This window comes from Rosa chinensis, chromosome 3 (assembly GCF_002994745.2).
Source record: "Rosa chinensis cultivar Old Blush chromosome 3, RchiOBHm-V2, whole genome shotgun sequence".
NCBI lineage: Eukaryota > Viridiplantae > Streptophyta > Magnoliopsida > Rosales > Rosaceae > Rosa > Rosa chinensis.
Window position 1 is genome coordinate 28704578 of NC_037090.1, and position 19774 is coordinate 28724351.

The 19774-nt window shown below is 39.2% G+C and overlaps 1 protein-coding gene and 1 long non-coding RNA gene across 2 annotated transcripts; both read left to right on the plus strand.

The window, feature by feature from the left end:
- Window positions 1–547: 547 nt before the first annotated feature.
- LOC112191794 lies at window positions 548–2255 on the plus strand. The gene is made up of 2 exons (XR_002933136.2): window positions 548–913; window positions 1088–2255. It is a non-coding gene; the product is annotated as an uncharacterized LOC112191794 (long non-coding RNA).
- A 16532-nt stretch (window positions 2256–18787) lies between these two features.
- LOC112194397 (zinc finger MYM-type protein 1-like) lies at window positions 18788–19618 on the plus strand. The gene has a single exon (XM_024334641.1). The coding sequence runs from the start codon at window positions 18788–18790 to the stop codon at window positions 19616–19618; it is 831 nt and encodes a 276-aa protein (XP_024190409.1).
- The last annotated feature ends 156 nt before the right edge of the window (window positions 19619–19774 follow it).

Sequence of the window (19774 nt, forward strand, 5' to 3'; positions counted from 1 at the left end):
CTTTCATTCAGTTTTTTTATTTTTTTATTTTTTAAATAAACTTCATTCACAAAAGTTGTAGTGTTAGTAGACACAAAGAATTTAAAAATCGGAATTTGTATGAGTGAGTTATGATTTGTGGAAGTTGGATTAATACTGCTTAGGGAAATAAGCTATATGTTTCGGGAAACTTTTCCAAAACTGTCTAAAAGCCCTGCAACCACACACATCATAAGACCCCTAACCCAACTCAACTTGAGGCTATCTCCATCATCAGGCCCAGACACATGCTCAACTGTTTGGTTTTGGGCTCGTCTCTTTTCCAAATGTTGTGCTCATAGATGGACTGGTCTAGGCTCTTCAAAACAACATCGTGTCCAGATTAAAGGTGATTCGAAGTTTGTGATCAACTAATCAGAGATTCTTTGAAGTCTCCACCATCCTAGTCCTAGACATTAAAAACTAGCTCCTAATTTTGATAACCTTTTATGAAACAAATTTCACCGCGAATGCTAAATGCAAATTATGGGGTCATAAATATGTCTTCATGCAAATTAGGTCAGGTCTCAGGAGCCTTTCTCCGGATGCCACTCTTGCCCTAGTCTGTAGCTTTTCAATTTTCTGATTTAAAAGAAATTAGAAAACAAAGGCTGGCCTATCCTACACTATCCGCTTTAGATATCCGTTCCATGTGCGCATGCGATTATCTTTGTTTCCTCGCATTGACTCCCTTCTTTAGTTATACCTTTCCCTTCCTCTTCAACTTCATCACATTCACACCCCACTTCACTCTTTCATCTGTCCTCTGATTTGAAGATCTGAGAGTCCCTGCACACTTCGAGTTTGATTTTGTTACATTCACTTGCTCCGTTCTAAGCGGAGGAACTGGAAGATCAAGCAACCAGCTGTCCTTTATGGATCCATAAGTCATAACGTAAGATTCCTACTTTTAATTTCCTTCATTGATTTTATTTGCTATGTTTCATATTGTTGTTACTTTTCTTATATGATTTTCCAATCTGACTAGATAATCTGCCACTAGATTTGTTCCTTGTTTAATTTATTTTGCTGTTTAGTTGGATCTAATTGCATCCCATATTTGATTTAGGTCTATATTCAAACATGGAGTTTCCCATTTCAATTGTTGGATCAATTCACTACAGGATCTAGAGAATCAAACAAGTTGTTGTGAATAAGGTAGGCACGAAATCATCAAAATTGGCATGTTCCCTAGAAAAGAAATGGATTATGAGCCCTTTGAAACGTGGATTTCATTTGATAAAATCATGGAGAAGTGTATTTGATTGTATGGAATAGGGGGTGTGGGGAAGAAGACACTCGTCAAAAAAGTTTATCGGTAGGCTACAAAAGATAGGAAAATTCTTGACGATGTGGTTTTACTACTAGATGTGAAACAAAATTCAGACCTGGAAAGAATTCAGAAAGAAATTTTTGAAACACCCGGTCTGGGTGCAGAGAAAAGGGAGAGCACAGTCAAGTTAAAGAGGTGTTCGTCTATGTGACAAGATAAAAGACAAGAAGGCTCTTGTAATATTGGACGATGTCTGGGATAACACTGATTTTGAGGCTGTCATACGACTTGTTAACATCTAGAAGTCGAAGAGTACTTTCACCTCAAATGCATCTTCAAAAGGGTTTGTGCTAGTTTATTTGAGAAGATGGCAGGTGATATTGTTAAAGATCGCAGACTTTGATTTTGTAGCAACCCATATAGCCTTGATGTGGAGTTTTACTAGTTATGGATGTCACAGTTGCAAGAGCTTTAAAAAATAGAAGTGCTCTCTATGTGCATGGTGGAAACTGGAAAGCTGCCTTGAGACGCCTAAAAAGGAGCATAGTTGGCTCTAGAGTGGAGTTACAATCAATTCAATGACAAGGAGCTTAAACCATTGTTTAACAGTCGAAGAAGTTGATAGGCAAGCTATGAAAGATAAAATCTTGTCTCTGTGACATGATAAAAGACAAGAAGATTCTGATAATTTTAAATGATGTTTGGGATAAAATTGATTTTGGTGTTGTGGAACTTCCTAGTTATTGTGATGTGCTGCTAATATGCTGATGCATTTAGCTAGTGTATAGACTATGTGGGTTGCAAATGTTCTGAAATGTGTGGGACTGTCAGGAGTCCCTACTTTAGCTCAATAAGTGCAAAACATGCAATTTTGTTACTTGGGGGTCTATACCGTTTAAGTTAAGCTGTAACCTTTGATTATCAATCTTTTACACCCTTAACTTGAGTTTTAACTTGCAATGAAGCTTTGATATTTTGAGTATGCCTTGTCTTGATATATATTGTTGGGACTTTTGAGACTATATTTACAAATTCCAGTGAAGTTGAATCTTTTAATTTGTTTAAGAAAAATGAAACAAGAAGATTAGCCTAGAAGTTTGGAACTATATATGTGAGTTAATTGGTAATGGCTAATCACTGTAGACATGAGCTAATCTGATGTAGGTAGGGGAGTTGTCTTTTAGGCTTTATAAAGTGAAGTTTAGGGTCATTATCTGTGGGGAGAAGGGTAATGTGGCTTAACCTTATACATACTCAAGAATTACAACAAGACTTCTCATGAATCACTCGAGATATATCGTTTGAAATACTTCAGAACTAAAATGGGCTAAAGGACCTGAAGGATTGAGCATTGAGGACTGAGTTGCAAAAGTTGATTGACTATGACAATTTGTTGAAATTGTTACTATTGTTCTCACCGTGCTTGCTTCAAAAATGATTTCATATGACAATTCTGTACCTGCTGGAAAATGCAAATATATGAGAGATTACATAAACTTTGAGGTATTACAAGTTTTGTCGACTGAACTAGCCAAAGGGTCCTTGATATTTCATCAATTATGTATCTCTTAATTGTTTTGATAGTCTTTCTGTCTAATTCTGCTATGTAAATTTGTTATGATTGAACCATTGGTTCTTCCTGATGTCATGGTACCATAATCACTGTTGTTGATTTGGCTGAAATATGAGCACAATCTATATTCTATACATGACATAAATACAACTTTGGTGAACATGATGAACATAAATATCACAAGCTCAAGAAGATATTGGCATCAATCAGCATCTGACTGTCCGGTCTCCTGCATTAATCTCCCTTTTATAAGTGTGAAGTCTGACTCAAGGACCACCAATTGTTGTTTAATGTGTAACTAGCTTAACGAATGTTAAAGGGCTAGCTCGGGTTCCATCATTATCCTTGGCATTTACTGCTAGTACTTCAACGTTTGAGCAACTAAATTCTAATGCTTTTCTTCTTCAAAGTTTACAATGATTCTATTTTAGGGATCTTCTGGTTACTGTACTTGTGAGAGATTATCGGATATAATATCGTCCGCCAATTGAGCAGCTTAAAAAGGGTTTTTGGGATATTGTAGAAGATATCAGAGTTGGTATTAAGTGTTAACTAATGATAATGATTCATAATATGTATGCTAAGCACAGTACCATTTGGTTGGAGCTAGCAAAAGTTTTGTGGTTAGCTAACATTCGATATGATTGTATCATCTTCTGTCAGCATATCTCGGTGTGCATGACATATTTTGATGGTGTTTTCTTTTGCTATGAACATTTAGATGCCATATCATCCTTCGTATGAGTCATGTCTGTTAATAATTAATATGGAAGACCGGGAGCTGGGAATAAGTTATGTTACATAAAATTCTTAGATAAAAGAACTTCTGGTCTTGCATCAATTAGTGGAAAAACTTTGGTTGTTTGACATTAATCGAATGCCTCCATCAATAAAGGCAATAAACTAAAGTAATCTCTTATGGCCCATAAGAGGCCTTGATTCATTTGCTTAGGCTCATATACCAGAATATTCGAAGTCAGAATCAGCCATACAACTTTACTTATCCAAAGAAGTATGGACAAAAACCCAAAGAAGTTTCCGAGTGACAGCCGTAAATTGGACGGCTTAAAGGACTTGGCATTTGGACTGCATCATAAGGTTTTATTACTTCAAACAATAATCAAAAAGTACTAATCACCCATTTTTCAGTGTCATTTTTAAAGTCAAATAACACCAAAGTTCAACTCAGCTCCTCTGTTTCAACCTATCTTCGCACAAAGTCACAAAGATTTATATGACAATCCATACCAGAAGTTCTAGCAGCTAGAAATCATACACTTCCCCACTGTGTTTACATTGGTTGTTTATCACTCTCTGTTTTGAACATGAAATTGATGATTTACTCTGAAGTTGGTTTAGATTAGAAGTAAACCATATTGTTTACACTGAGATGAGTATTGATAAAAGATGACATTTGATTGTTGCGTAAACTGTGAACTGTGGTTATAGTGACATCAACTTGGGTTCGCTTTATGATTCTATCTTGATATGATGTATACTAAGTTTCCTTTTGATTCAATCAACTGGAAAGTGAATGAATTCATATCTTATAGGTTGTAGATTTTAACAACTTTACTGTAAAGATCATTTTCCTCTTTAATAAGCAAATGAATTTCAATTAACCGACACTATGGTGGTTACTTCTGATATGCCCACTAAATGTTGTAGGAAGTTATTTGACAAAGATATAAGTCTGAGTGTGTAAAGTCTCCAATAGGATCGGCAGTTACTTGTGTTATTTGAATCCCTTTTGGTGTCCGGGTGATATGTATACTGTAGTTAATTGAACTTTTCTTTTTCTGTTGGTGTCAGGAGTTAAACTAATGTGTTACTTTGCCGCAGTGAGATGATGAGTGCTCCAGTGAGGCGCATAGATGAGATTCTTGCTTTACCTTATTCGGCGGATGATTTTAAGAGCGTATATGTTCCACCTTCTGATGATGATTCTTGGCTTTACAATGGAGAGGATGAATTGAACTCTGAACTTCTACAGAGACTAAAGGAGATGGAACTTTATGATTTAAAACATAAGAAGAAGAAGAAGAAGAAGTCGAAGAGCACGACAATGTTGGTCCATCCTCCAGCTCCACCATTGATGGGTTCAATCCTGGTGATATAACCATGCAGGCCTTTGTCGAAAAGGTGTGAAGCTACAAGGGAGCTGAGGTTCATGAGACAGGTTAGTGCATATCTGTCACTTACGTTTGTGTATCAGTTCTTCAAGAGTTGTCACTTAATTTTATCCCAAAAGCAGAAATTGGAGCAATTACCATGGATGTGCACATCTGCTTTTAGTGCTGATTGTTACAATTCTGATGATTTGAACTTGTGCTCTTAGTTCTGATGGTTTCATAGATTTGGAGTGCTTACATCTTCAAGACTAAAACCTATTTCCATATGGATCCTTTGTATGGATTTCGAGGCCTCAGATGCCCTGTTGCTGAAGCAATTTCGCCTTTTTGAGTGAATCATCTGGTTTACTTGCCTCTAGATGAGTGAAATGACAAATGAGCCAGGTTGCAACCTGTTATGTTCAAATGACCATAAGCTATAGGACGTGAGTTAAATACATCACGGGTATACGGCCTAAATGTGGTTCTAGTTTCTAGGCATGAGTCATTTAGTATTGTTAAAAACTAAAAATGTGTTTAAGGATATGTGAATTGAGAGAAATTGATGAGAGAATTGTGTGTATTATTATTGAGAATAGGAGCCCTATATATAGGGATTACAAAGTGCTAGTTCTAATGTTACAAGGAATACCAATCCGTGTAGGATTGGGAAATCTAGAACCTTCTCTCCTATTGCTACTCCTAGTTTGATAAGGCACACTAAATCGATATTCCTTCAACATTCCCCCTTGTGCCGCTCAAACTTGGTGGTGACGCTTCATCCGTTGCCTCGTTAAAAACCTTGCCAGGTAACAAAAAAAACCCTGTGGGATAAAAATAACCCTGGTCGAAGGACAAAAAGAGCACAACACGTCCTTCACTCTTCGAGATCGAATATGTAGACATCATAACTCCCCCTGATGTGGATATCTCCCCCTGATTGCTACAATCGTGGGAGTTCGGATAACTTTCTCAATCCGATGCTCTTCACATGTTTCTCGAAGGTGGATTTAGGTAACGACTTAGTGAATAAGTCGGCTACATTATCCTCTGATCGGATTTGATTCACTTCAATCTTTAGAAGTGATTGTTGTTGCTGATTATAAAAGAACTTAGGCGATATATGTTTGGTGTTGTCACCCTTGATGAAACCTAACTTCATTTGCTCAATACAAGCTGCATTATCCTCATAAATGCATGTAGGTTCATCTGTGGTAGACTTCAAACCACAACTTCCTTGAATATGTCTAATTACAGACCTTAGCCATATACATTCACGAACGGCTTCATGTAGAGCAATAATCTCTGCATGATTCGAGGAAGTAGCAACAAGGGTCTGTTTTGTAGACCTCCAAGATATCGCAGTGCTTCCCATGGTAAAGACATAACCTGTTTGGGAGCGACCTTTGTGCGGGTCAGAGAGGTACCCTGCATCAGCAAAACCCATCAAGACATCATTGTCGTTTTGATGGAGGGAGATATGAGGACGCCGGCCACCATGAGCCGCGGCTGCGCCGGCGCCGGCAACATGGCCGGTGGCCATTCCATGGACGGGGGCGTTTTGCCTTTTGGGGTTTGATCCCAACTTTCCGTCATTCATTTTCTCTCTGTAGGGATAGAATAGGCCCATATCAATCGTACCTCTTAGGTATCGAAAGATGGTCTTTACACCAATCCAATGGCGGCGTGTTGGCGCAGAGCTATGTCGAGCTAACAAGTTTACTGCGAATGAGATATCCGGTCTTGTGCATTGAGCTAAGTACAATAATGCGCCTATTGCACTCAAATAGGGCACTTCGGCCTCTAATGGTTCTTCGTCCTCATCCCTTGGACGAAACGGATCTTTTCCGGGCTCAAGACTACGGCCGATCATGGGAGTACTCGCAGGCTTCGCTTTATCTTCATTAAAGCGCTTTAGAATTTTCTGAGTATATGCAGACTGATGGATCAAAATCCCATCACTACGGTGCTCGAGTTCTAAACCGAGACAAAACCGTGTTTTCCCAAGATCTTTCATCTCAAATTCGGATTTAAAGTATTTAGCAGTTTCCTTCAACTCATCTAGAGTTCCAATTAGGTTCATGTCATCGACATAAACTGTTACGATTGCAAATCCGGAACTTGTTCTTTTAATGAACACGCATGGGCATATTTCATTATTAATATATCCCTTCCCAATCAAGTAGTCACTTAGACGGTTATACCACATCCGTCCGGATTGTTTTAATCCATATAGTGAGCGTTTTAATCTTATTGAAAACGCGCTCCGTGGTTTAGAGCCACTTGATTTGGGTAATTGAAGTCCATCTGGAACCTTCATATATATCTCTGAATCTAGATCCCCATAGAGATATGCTGTAACCACATCCATAAGCTGCATGTCAAGTTTTTCGGAAACTACCAAACTGACAAGGTAGCGGAACGTTATCACGTCCATTACGGGAGAATATGTCTCCTCGTAGTCGATTCCAGGGCGTTGTGAGAAACCTTGCGCCACAAGGCGGGCTTTGTATCTTACCACCTCATTTTTCTCATTACGCTTTCTAACAAAGACCCATTTATGGCCAACAGGCTTTACATTTGGGGGTGTCTGCGTTACAGGCCTAAATACCTGTCTCTTTGTTAGTGAATCCAATTCAACCTGGATCACATCTTTCCATTTAGGCCAATCCGCTCTTCGTTGACATTCTTCAACAGAGCGAGGTTCGATATCATCATATTCTATAATTCCTTTTGCAATATGATATGCAAATGCATCATCAATCGCCATAGAATTTCTATCCATCATCTCATGTACACTAGTGTAATTTATGGAGATCTCTCTATTCTCTGGAGTTGGTTTTGACATTGGAGCGTCCCCCAATGATGTCTCTTGGACATAACCATAATCCGGAATGTTCTCATGAGATGGATTATTTACATCGATGATTAATGGATTATTTTGTGCCAAACTCGCTTTCTTTCTTGGGCGAGAATCCATCGAACCTATTGGCCTCCCGCGCTTCCTGGCAGGAGCCGTGGGCCTAGCCACAACGTCACTACCACTGTGGACGTTGGCGCCATGCTCAAGTGCCCTTGAGGTGGCGTCATGTCCTCTAATTTTAGGGACATCAATCCTTGCAGGCGCATTTGCAGCAGGTATGTGTGATCTCGTCACTTTAGTGATATCAGAAAACGCATCAGGCATCGATTCTGCTACGTTCTGAAGATCGAGAATTCTCCGCACTTCAATTTCGGACTGTGCGGTTCGGGGATCAAGATGAGACAGAGTGGGGACAGACCATGACAATTCCTGTCGTTCCTGTTGAACATTTATGTTCTTATCTCCCCCTAACGACGGGAAGACTGTCTCATCGAAGTGACAATCCGCAAATCTTGCGGTAAAGAGATCGCCTGTCAAGGGTTCTAAATAGCGGACAATGGTTGGAGAATCATATCCAACATAAATGCCTAATTGTCGTTGAGGACCCATTTTGGTGCGCTGTGGCGGCGCAATAGGCACATAAACTGCACACCCAAATATGCGTAAGTGTGAGACATTAGGCTCATACCCAGTCACCATCTGGGACGCAGAAAAGGGTTGAGTGGCAGTGGGCCTCAGACGAATAAGCACAGCTGCATGCAATATTGCATAGCCCCAAGTAGAAATAGGGAGATTGGTGCGCATCACCAATGCTCGAGCAACCATTTGTAGTCGTTTAATGGTGGCTTCTGCGAGACCATTTTGGGTATGAACATGAGGAACAGGATGTTCAACATCAATCCTAATGGACATGCAATAATCATCAAAAGTCTTTGATGTAAACTCCCCAGCATTGTCTAATCTTATAGACTTAATGGGATGATCAGGGTGGTCAGCCCGTAACTTAATTATTTGTGCTAGGAGTTTAGCAAATGCAGCGTTCCTTGTGGACAATAGCATGACATGTGACCAGCGTGTCGATGCATCAACCAATACCATAAAATATCTAAATGGTCCGCATGGTGGTTGAATAGGTCCACAAATATCACCTTGGATTCTTTGCAAGAATGGTATATTTTCTTTAGTGTCTTTTGCATAGGATGGTCTCGATCCTAACTTTGCTAAAGAGCAGGCTTTGCAGAACGGATAATGGGCTCCAGAAACAACCAATGAGGATTTTGGTTGAGCCATGAAGTCACAATGGACTTTAGAAGTTGAAATTTGAGTCAGAGGAGCAGAGGTGGCGTCAAAGCCACCCTTGAGCCGCAGGGGGATGGCAGCGCCGGCTAGTGGTGGTCGGACTTGAAGGGGGAAGGCGCCGTGAGGCGCAGGTGCTCCTCCTTGATCCAAATTTCGAGTTTTACTTCCTTTTGTTCTGAAAAAGGGATGTCTGTGTGAAGTCTTTAATATACGGATCATCATGTCACGACCTGGGTGTCCCAAACGATCGTGCCAAAGCCTATACGTGTCGGAATCCCATAAATCATCTCTCATGACATGGTTGGATTCAATGACTCGAATAGTGGTTGCATACAACCCACTAGAGCGACACATAAGTTTCTCTAATACTCGTTTATGTCCGTAGTCATTACAGGTGATGCAAAGGAACTCTTGTCCATTCTCACAATGTGTTTCCACATGAAAACCATTGGCTCTTATATCTTTGAAATAATAAAGTTCGAAAAACATGTCTACGACATGAGATAAAATAAATCGATACTTTATTAATAATATCCAATGATGACACCAAAGTTTCGTGACCATAATCTAATCCAATATAAAAATCAAATCGTAGACAAATCGTAGTCACTCTATCCGTTCGGTAATTTCAATTTAGTTGTGACTAGGTAAGGTAAGGCGAGATTTTGGTGGAGCGTTGCTCACTTTTAAAACCGTTCTCTCAGATCAAACCTTGCCTAGACATCACAAGTACTCTTGAGTACGCCTAGAGGGAAAGAGTTAATACAATAAGTCATTTTATTGATTTAAGGCATAATTGCCATTACATAATTCTTGGAAAAGTAAAGGACTATACTAATCAAAATCTGCAACATCCTTGTGCAATTCTTTGTCAGATTTGAAGTCCGCTATGGTGAGATTGACGTTGGCATCATCACCATCTTCCTATATTTTCGGCAAAATTGGCTTCATGCTCTCTGAAGTCTCTAAATGCCTTGTAATGCGCAGCCAATTGTTTGCTTGCTTTGCATTGTTTGAACCAGTGCTCACTAGATCCACATCGATGACACATGTCATTGTGATTTCCTCCCTTTAATTGAGGTGCATTGTTTGCACTTGGGTGGCGTCCCCTATAGGAGTTGGCGCCATTCCCACGGCCTTGGGTGGTTCCTCCACGTCCTGGAGCCCCACGGCCTCCTCTCCCACGTTGCCATGTATTGCCACGTGATCGTCCTTCATTCTGACGAGTACCTTCCTTTGTAGGGCGGTTATATGGACCAGAACGTCCGTTGTGTCCCTTATTCTTAGGGTTCCGCTCCTTGCGCCCTCCTTTGGGTGCATTATTATAATTCGCCTCATGAACGCTCTTAGTTCTGATAGGCCTTGAATTATAATTTCTCACGAGGATATTATCATGCTTTTCAGCTACAGACATAATATTAATTAGCTGATGAAACCTCATGAGCCGTCCAGTATTGAATTCAGTTCGGTATTGCTTTGATAGCAAAATAGCTGAGACGGGGAAGGTGGAGAGAGTTTTCTCAATTAGTTCTTGCTCTGTGACAGTTTGTCCACAGAACCCCAACATGGTTTTGAGGCGAAGAACTTCTGAATTATATTCAGCTACAGACTTGAAATTAGTAAATCGTAGATTGTTCCATTGAACTTTCAAGTCAGGGAGGAGGGTATCCTTTACATTACCAAAAAGCTCCTCTAGCGCAACCCATAATTCTCTAGCATCCTTGATTGCCATGTACTCCAATCGGAGTGATTTATCCATGTGGCGCCTTATCAAAATAAGGGCGGTGGCATTATTCGTAGCCGTACGCTCGAATAAGAGATCTGGATTTGGTGCCTGAATTACGGGTAGGATCCCTTTTGAAGTGAGATGATTCTCAACATCCGTGACCCAACTATGATATTCAGAGCCAGTTGAGTCAAGGATAGGAAAGTCAAGTCTTGACATCCTGAAATAAGAAGAAGAAATATATTAGTCTCGGAGTAAAACTTCCACGACGACTAAATATTAAGATTTCCGAGCTATGCTACCAAGAAATCGATTTCCAAGAAAATTGGATTAGACCGAAACAGTGATGTTTAAATGGTCAAAATCTATGCTCACGAACGCTCTTAGTCCGTAGCTTACGAACGCTCTTAGTTCGTTAAATCGATGCTTACGGACGCTCTTAGTCCGAAGTCTTACGAACGCTCTTAGTTCGTTAAATTGCGTGAATCCCCACGATTCCGCTTTTCAAGAATCGAACCCACGTTATAAGAAAGGTGGGATGTAGAAGAAGGGAGGTTTTCAAGTCCCCGAGAAAAGAAGAAATATTTAAATTTCGAATTATAGGAACTTCAAAACTTACTCTTTTGAATACTTACTTGTTGAAAATTCGGAGCAGATTCTGTTCTGAGCAGCTTGTACTTCGATTGGTGTACAGATCTCAATATAACTCCGATAAGGCTGAAATTCGGAGGTTAGATGGAAGAGACAGAGACGAACAACTTTGATGAAGAAAGTTTTTCGATATGAGCTTCCGAACTAGACGTTTCGAGGCTTGAAAGAAGACAGATGTGCACAGGAACGGGAAAAAGATGCAGTGGGTGTGCGTTGGCTTGTTTGCGCAGCAGTGATGCTTCGATGGCAGCAGGCTGGAACGCAGGGCTGCAGGAAGGGGGGCAGCAGGGGCTGCTGTGCAAGGTTGCAAGCGCACGGGCGCGCGGGCTGCAGCGAAGGCTCGGCTAGCTCGGGCTAGGGGCTGTTTTGTGAATGAGTTTTGGTTTTCTGTTTTGTGGTTAGAGTCGTGCTGATAACGTGTTTAAGGATATGTGTATTGAGAGAAATTGATGAGAGAATTGTGTGTATTATTATTGAGAATAGGAGCCCTATATATAGGGATTACAAAGTGCTAGTTCTAATGTTACAAGGAATACCAATCCGTGTAGGATTGGGAAATCTAGAACTTTCTCTCCTATTGCTACTCCTAGTTTGATAAGGCACACTAAATCGATATTCCTTCAACATTCCCCCTTGTGCCGCTCAAACTTGGTGGTGACGCTTCATCCGTTGCCTCGTTAAAAACCTTGCCAGGTAATAAAAACCCTGTGGGACAAAAATAACCCTGGTCGAAGAACAAAAAGAGCACAACACGTCCTTCACTCTTCGAGATCGAACATGTAGACATCATAACTCCCCCTGATGTCAAAGAGCACGACAATGTTGGTCCATCCTCCAGCTCCACCATTGATGGGTTCAATCCTGGTGATATAACCATGCAGGCCTTTGTCGAAAAGGTGTGAAGCTACAAGGGAGCTGAGGTTCATGAGACAGGTTAGTGCATATCTGTCACTTACGTTTGTGTATCAGTTCTTCAAGAGTTGTCACTTAATTTTATCCCAAAAGCAGAAATTGGAGCAATTACCATGGATGTGCACATCTGCTTTTAGTGCTGATTGTTACAATTCTGATGATTTGAACTTGTGCTCTTAGTTCTGATGGTTTCATAGATTTGGAGTGCTTACATCTTCAAGACTAAAACCTATTTCCATATGGATCCTTTGTATGGATTTCGAGGCCTCAGATGCCCTGTTGCTGAAGCAATTTCGCCTTTTTGAGTGAATCATCTGGTTTACTTGCCTCTAGATGAGTGAAATGACAAATGAGCCAGGTTGCAACCTGTTATGTTCAAATGACCATAAGCTATAGGACGTGAGTTAAATACATCACGGGTATACGGCCTAAATGTGGTTCTAGTTTCTAGGCATGAGTCATTTAGTATTGTTAAAAACTAAAAATGAAAATATACAACTATCAAATGCAATTAAATTTACTCATCTAATCACTAATTATTAGTGTTATTACTGTACAGTAACTTACATTTCAGTTTCAATAGGGGAAATTCTAGTGTAGTGGTGGGTATCTCATACCCACATTTACAAAAGTGAGAACAAATTTTGTTGTCAAACTTGTAATTTGAGTCATACTTTGTGTAATCTTAGTTCTAATAATAGTAATTACACCTCTTACGACATTTTACAAGTTTTTGAACAAATTCGTTGTCAATGTTATAATCTTAGTTCTAATAATAGTAATTATACCTCTTACGACATTTTTACAAGGTTTTGAACAAATTCGTTGTCAATGTTGTAATTTTTGTTTAACTATATGTAAATAGTGTAAATGAATATGGTAACTTTTGTTTTCAATGTTGTAATTTTGGTTCAAATACTTATAAATTTTTGTTCAAATAGTTGTAAATGAGGGTATCTCATACCCACCAGTACACTAGCTTGTCTCTTTCAATAGTTAACAAATTTTTTTATAAATTTATTGTTAGTATGAGTTTTCCTTCCTTCATTTCTTTAAAGAAATACAACTTAATTATCACTAATGTATATAAGATTAGTTATAAGTATTTGAAAAGGCAAAGAACAGAGAAAAAGAAAGTTTACGTGCAGACCTGTGCTAAACAATGCTCAAGCAGAAAAATCATGTGCCTCATTTTTCATATTGGGTATTCATTATTGATCATGACATAAGTAAATGTATGGGAATGATTAAGAGCCATGCAGTGACCAGCACGACATGAAGCAGGAGATATTATTTGGGCCTTGCATATCCTATTTCTTGCAACAATACATGAGTATATAAAAGAAACGCCTCAGTCCGGTGCTGTTAACCAGAGACTGGTGAGACAATGTTCCTAGGACTATGAATGTCTGAGTAGATATATGTGTACAAAACTGTTTAGATTCTAATATGTCTATGTGAACTGAAGACAATCCGATGTGCTCATTTTCTATTTTCTAATTCTGATAATTTTGTTCTGACAATAAGAGTACCAGGAGACAGATGAGACCTCAGAAACCCCAAGAACAACTGCCTCCAGAGCCTGAAAAAAAAAAAAAAAAGTTGAGAAACCAGCAGAGGAAGTTGAGGAAGAACCCCAACCAAAGGAAGAAGAGGTAGTCGAACCTCCTCCCTTGATCGAAACTGATCTGCTGGTATCATATGCCAAAGCCATTCATGTTTTCATTGATGTGGGGGTGTTTGAGTTCTATATTTATTTTCTTTTGTTCTTTTTTCTTTGTCCAGGGCATCAATGAAATAAATCCAAGAGCTGCAGAAATTAAAGAAAGCAATGCTCTAGCTCTTGCTATAGTTCCACATGGTAGGCTCATTTGCTTGATGTTTCATTGAGGAAAATTTGCCAAATTTGCATTGTTGAATTTGATGATATGACTATTTTGCCATGCATGGATTAAACCACAATCTGGATCAAATTTGAATGATATTGGTGGGACTTCAGGTTGGGAATGATGCACAGAACCTCAGGGACAGAATCATATCTGGATCAAATTTTTCCTTACAGAACCTCTTTTCTGAATTGCACGATGAAGATTTAAGGATGATGTATGCTCTTTCTGCATCTTATGAACTTTTATTTCTTCATTCTTAGATCAAAAAATTATATTTAGAATACATGCTTATCCTTTTTCATGTTTGTATTCCATGTTCAACTGGTAATCTGAGTGTTAGTATCCGATATGATCAGAGTTGGTTTACATTTAATGAACTTTTCATAGCTGTTTTGATGCCTTTTTTTTGTATCCATCATTCGATCATCACCATTCCTATGTGATGTCTGATATCTGAAAGTTCAGCTTCTAATAAGGTTCTGTCCAATTTGATGTTAGTGGACTCCTGTAGTGTGTACTTTCCGGCAATATCATATGGATACACGGGTATATGTTGGATTTACTAGTATTATATGAAATTAGTGTGTGGTTATATAAATAAGAGCCATTCACAGAATATATAGCAAGCTTAATGTTAAGATACCAGATTTTGGAACCTGTAAAACAATATCATCTTTAGTTATATAATGTATATATTAAACTCGGCCATATGAATGCCAAAACTGAGATATATAGCGTACCCACAGTATTGCGCGGCCAGCTTGGTGCTTAGAGCATCAGCAGTGGGGACTTATTTTTTAGACTCAAATTTGGGTCCAAATAAGCTGGAATAGTGATTTGAGTCTATCTGAATAGTGTACAAAAGGACTTACCTTTATTGGATATTGCAGTGGTGCATGACTTATTTTTGGACTCATATTTTTAGGTTCAAAACACAAATCTTTCCACTGTGGAACAGATTCATATTTAAGTCTTCTATTTTATGTTTGTTTTAATATATGTGTGTGTGTATACATATCTTAAATTAAGATAAAAAAAAATGACAAGACAAAGCTGTTTCCCAACGGCAATATTTACTGACAAAACAAAAAATTTACATTTCTAAAAAAAAAAAATCTTAAAAAGAATTTTGATATAATTAGTTTAATTAATTCTAGCCGTCAGATTGAATAATTAAGGGTCCTTGCCCAAAAGCACCAAAATGAGCCAAACTTTTCCCACTTACCCCAGCAACAGTTTTTCATTCCCACTAACCCAATTTTAAGAAAAATGACTGTTTTGCCCATAACTTAATTAAAGAATTACAAGCTTCTGCCACTCTTTCATCTCTCTCTCTCTCTCTCTCTCTCTCTCTCTCTCTCTCTCTCTCTCTCTCTCTCCCTCCCTCTCCCTCCGGTGTCCACCTCCGGCACAACGTCGATCGCAGACGACATGACGAACTCCGGCAATTCGCGACGAAGAGCAAACTGCTCTTCACACCCAAGCAATTGCTCAGGACACCCAAGCTCTATCTTCTCGCTGAATCTGTCGAACACCGTGTTGCAAATCGAACACCTCGCCCTCGCGGTCAAGATCGAGCTTCTGCACTGGCCAATTCTCATTCGGCCCGGATCTCATCTTTGCCTTCCGCTGTTGCAACCATATTCGCTGCACGAGCTTTTCCGGCCCAGCTCCAATTCACTCACCTTCGCCGGAGTCGATCTGAGATCGAGATGCAGACCTTCGATTCGCTGCGTTTTGATTTCACAATTTGCGTGCTCGACTTGGCTGTGTGAGCCAGTGGCTCACTGGAGCTGTGTGGATCGACACAGGCCGGTGGCAGAGGAGAACATGGATCTGGTATGCCGGTGGTGGAGGAGAACCACAATTTGGTGCCTAGAGCTTTTCTCTGGGTGCCCAAATAATTTTTTTTTTTTTTGCCGGTGTAAATTGGTTCAGAAGCCCAAAATGAAAAGAAAGAAAGAAAAAAAAAATGGTTCTATTGGGGCAATAGAGGTCTCTTAAAGATCTATTGGGAGGCAATAGACGTCTATTGGAGGGCAGTAGACGTTTTGAATTGATGTAATCTCCTCTTTTTTTTTTCGTTAATCAAAGTTTTATTTATCTAATTTTAATAAATAAATGGGTATTAGGGGGTAATAGACGTCTATTGGGGGGCAATACATGGCTAATAGACGTCTATTAGGGGGCAATACACGTCTAATAGACGTCTATTGGGGGGCAATAGATGTTTTGAATTGATGTAATCTCCTCGTTTTTTTTCTTTAATCAAAGTTTTATTTGTGTAGTTTTAGGAAGATTAATTACCATTTCGGTAATCTAGACGTCTATTGAGGGGCAATAGACGTCTATTGGGGGGCAATACATGGTTGATAGACGTCTATTGGGGGGCAATAGACGTCTATTGGGGGGCAATAGACGTCTATTGGGGGGCAATAGACCTCTATTGTCCCTCCAATCTATTGGGGGGCAATAGACCTCTATTGCCCCTCTATTGGAGGGACAATAGAGGTTTTCAGAAAAATCCGGTGGGCGGCGGCCGGTGACCGGATTCTGGCCAAAGTTGACCGGATTCCCGCGGCCGGTGACCGGATTCCTGCGACCGGTGACGGGCTCCGGCGAAGTCTCTTATGGTTTCTCTCTCTCTCTCTCTCTCTAAGTAATAAAGGGGTGAGGGGTAAAATGGTATTAAAAAAAAATTAAAAACAAAAAAAAATCTTAATGGGGTATTAGGGAAGACTCCCTTAGAGTGCATTGGGTAAAAGAGAATTAAAAAAACTTAATGGGGTTAGTGAGAAAAAAATCCCTAAAAATGGGGTAAATGGACAAAATCCCTAATTAATTCAATCATGGCCCTTGATTCCAAGTGAATATAGCTGTTGGGATTTAAAACCTATGGGACCCACGCCATTTCTGATATCTATTCCACTTGCATGCTTCAGAACCCCATGTGGTGGGTCCCACGAAAATTTGAGTCCAAATTTTTTGAGTCCTCGGTTGGACCAAATTTGAGCCAACAATTGGGTCTCCAGCAGATATGGATCCAAATTTTTCCGACTGCATCCTTATTTCCTTACTTTTGGACTCATATTTTGGTTTTGGATCCAAATTTGGGTCCCCACTGCTGATGCTCTTAGTAACCTCTGTGTTAGTATTGAACAAATTGTGTCACTAGTGTGGTGGTTGTGTTACGTCATAGACCAAAACTTACATTTTTACTAGTGAATTAGAGGGTAAACAACAAAAATCTTCTCTTTTGAATATCATTTAACACTTTGGGACCTATAGGAGTGATTTTATCTTTCATTTAGTTTTTGAATTTTGAAAGAACTTTCTTTGCAAAAGTTGTAGAGATCGTAAAAACAGAATTAGACACAAAGAATTGAAAATCTGAGTTTGTATGAATGAGTTATGGCTTGCGAAAGTCGGATTGTTATCCTGGAAAATACAGAAGTTTCCCTTCGGAAACTTTGCAGAACTGTCTGAAAGTGAGCAGCCCCACACGCGACCTATCTGATGACTTCTCTAAATATTTTTTTTTCATTGATATTCGAAGTCATAATCTTCCATTTACAAATAAAGAAGTTATGTTGCTAAAAATGGTCGTGGGTTGATCTTCCTCGTCGGATCCGGCTCCTCTAAAGTGAGGAGAGTGTGAATTTACTTCAATTTCATAAAATCTAGATGCTTCATATAATCTAAGAGTCATAACATTTGACACATCACTCAATCACAAACTTTCGAGATCTTAGATTAATAACGGTAACTCAGCGTTAACTCCAAAAAAAAAAAAAAAAAACTAGGGATTTGACGTGATATTTCTCCTGTGCATCACTGGTTCACTGCTGTGTTTGGCTTTGTGCTTCCATAGAAACTCATCCATAGTTGAAGAATAAATCTCTGAAAATCATTGAGGTCTTTATAAACACGATCTTAGTAATTAATATACACAATTATAGAATTCTAATAATAAACAAGATCGAGGTGTTGATACCTTTGAGTTCTCTTCTTAATCAAGAAGAATACTAACTCTTTATTAATGTTTGATTGAATCAAATTGCACCGCAAAGTAGAATTCATAAGTCCCTTCGATTGCTTTGCAATCTTTGGTGATTTTTTCGATTTGCGATTTAAATTCATTAAGATAAATCCCAGATGATTGAATCCAATTAACAAGGGCATACGGATCCGCCAATGCTTCTCCAAATCCCAGAGCCAACAGTCAAAACGATCATCTCCACCGCACTTTTGGAATAGAAACCATAACCAACTTACACATTGACAAGTCAGAGAACTCAAGCAATCAAGGAAACTTTCTTCAGCTTTTGCAATTTCTCGTTGATCACAATGATGAAGTGAGAGCTGTTGCATTGAAGAATGCTCCTGCAAATCTTAGATTGACATCACCTAGGATTCAAAAGGACATTGTTAATGCTGCTGCTGTTGAAACTACAAATGTTATTATGAGAAACATGAGTGATGCCTTTTTTTCTATCCTAGTTGATGAATCTAGGGATGTATCTGTGAAGGAGCAAATGGCTGTTACCTTTCGTTATGTGGATAAAAATGGGTGTGTGATTGAATCCTTCATAGGCATTGAACATGTAGCGAGTACTACTGCAATCTCACTTAAGAAAGCTATAGATGCACTATTCTCTAAACATGGATTACGCTTCTCTAGGCTACGTGGTCAAGGTTACGATGGCGCCAGTAATATGAGTGGAGAACTTAATGGTCTGAAGACCCTTATTTTGAAGGAGAACTCGAGTGCTTTTTATGTTCATTGTTTCGCACATCAGCTTCAATTAGCTTTGGTCGGTGTAGCCAAGAAACATGAAATTGTAGGTGCTTTCTTTGCATCAATTGGTAGTGTTGTAAACATTGTTGGGGCATCTTCTAAACGTCGAGACATTCTGCGAGAAAAGCAAGCTCTTAAAGTCATTGAGGCACTTAAAGTTGGAGAACTTAAAAGTGGACACGGACTCAATCAAGAAACTGAAATTAAGCGTTCATGTGATACTCGTTGGAGCTCACATTATGGTACTCTTCTAAACTTTACTGTCATGTTTTCTTCCATAATTGATGTGTTGGATGAAATAGCATTTGATAAAGTGAGTTCTGATCAGAAGCATGAAGCTTTTATTTCTTTGAAGTTGCTGCAATCATTTGATTTCATATTCAGTTTGCATTTGATGAGAATTATACTTGGAATCACTCATGAGTTATCACAAGCACTACAAAAAGATGATCAGGACATAGTGAATGCTATGGATTTAGTGAAAGTGTGCAAGAGAAAATTGTAGACTTTTAGGGAGAGTGGATGGCTTTCTTTGTTTGAGCAGGTTGTTCTATTTTGTGGAAAAGAGAATATTAGTGTTCCAAACATGGATGATCAATATGTATGTCCAGGAAAATCAAGGCGTAGAGCTCCTGAAATGACAAATATGCATTACTATCGC

What these genes read in the sequence shown, in the direction of transcription:
- LOC112194397 (XM_024334641.1), top strand. Translation starts at nt 18,788, where the DNA reads ATGAGTGATGCCTTTTTTTCTATCCTAGTTGATGAATCTAGGGATGTA.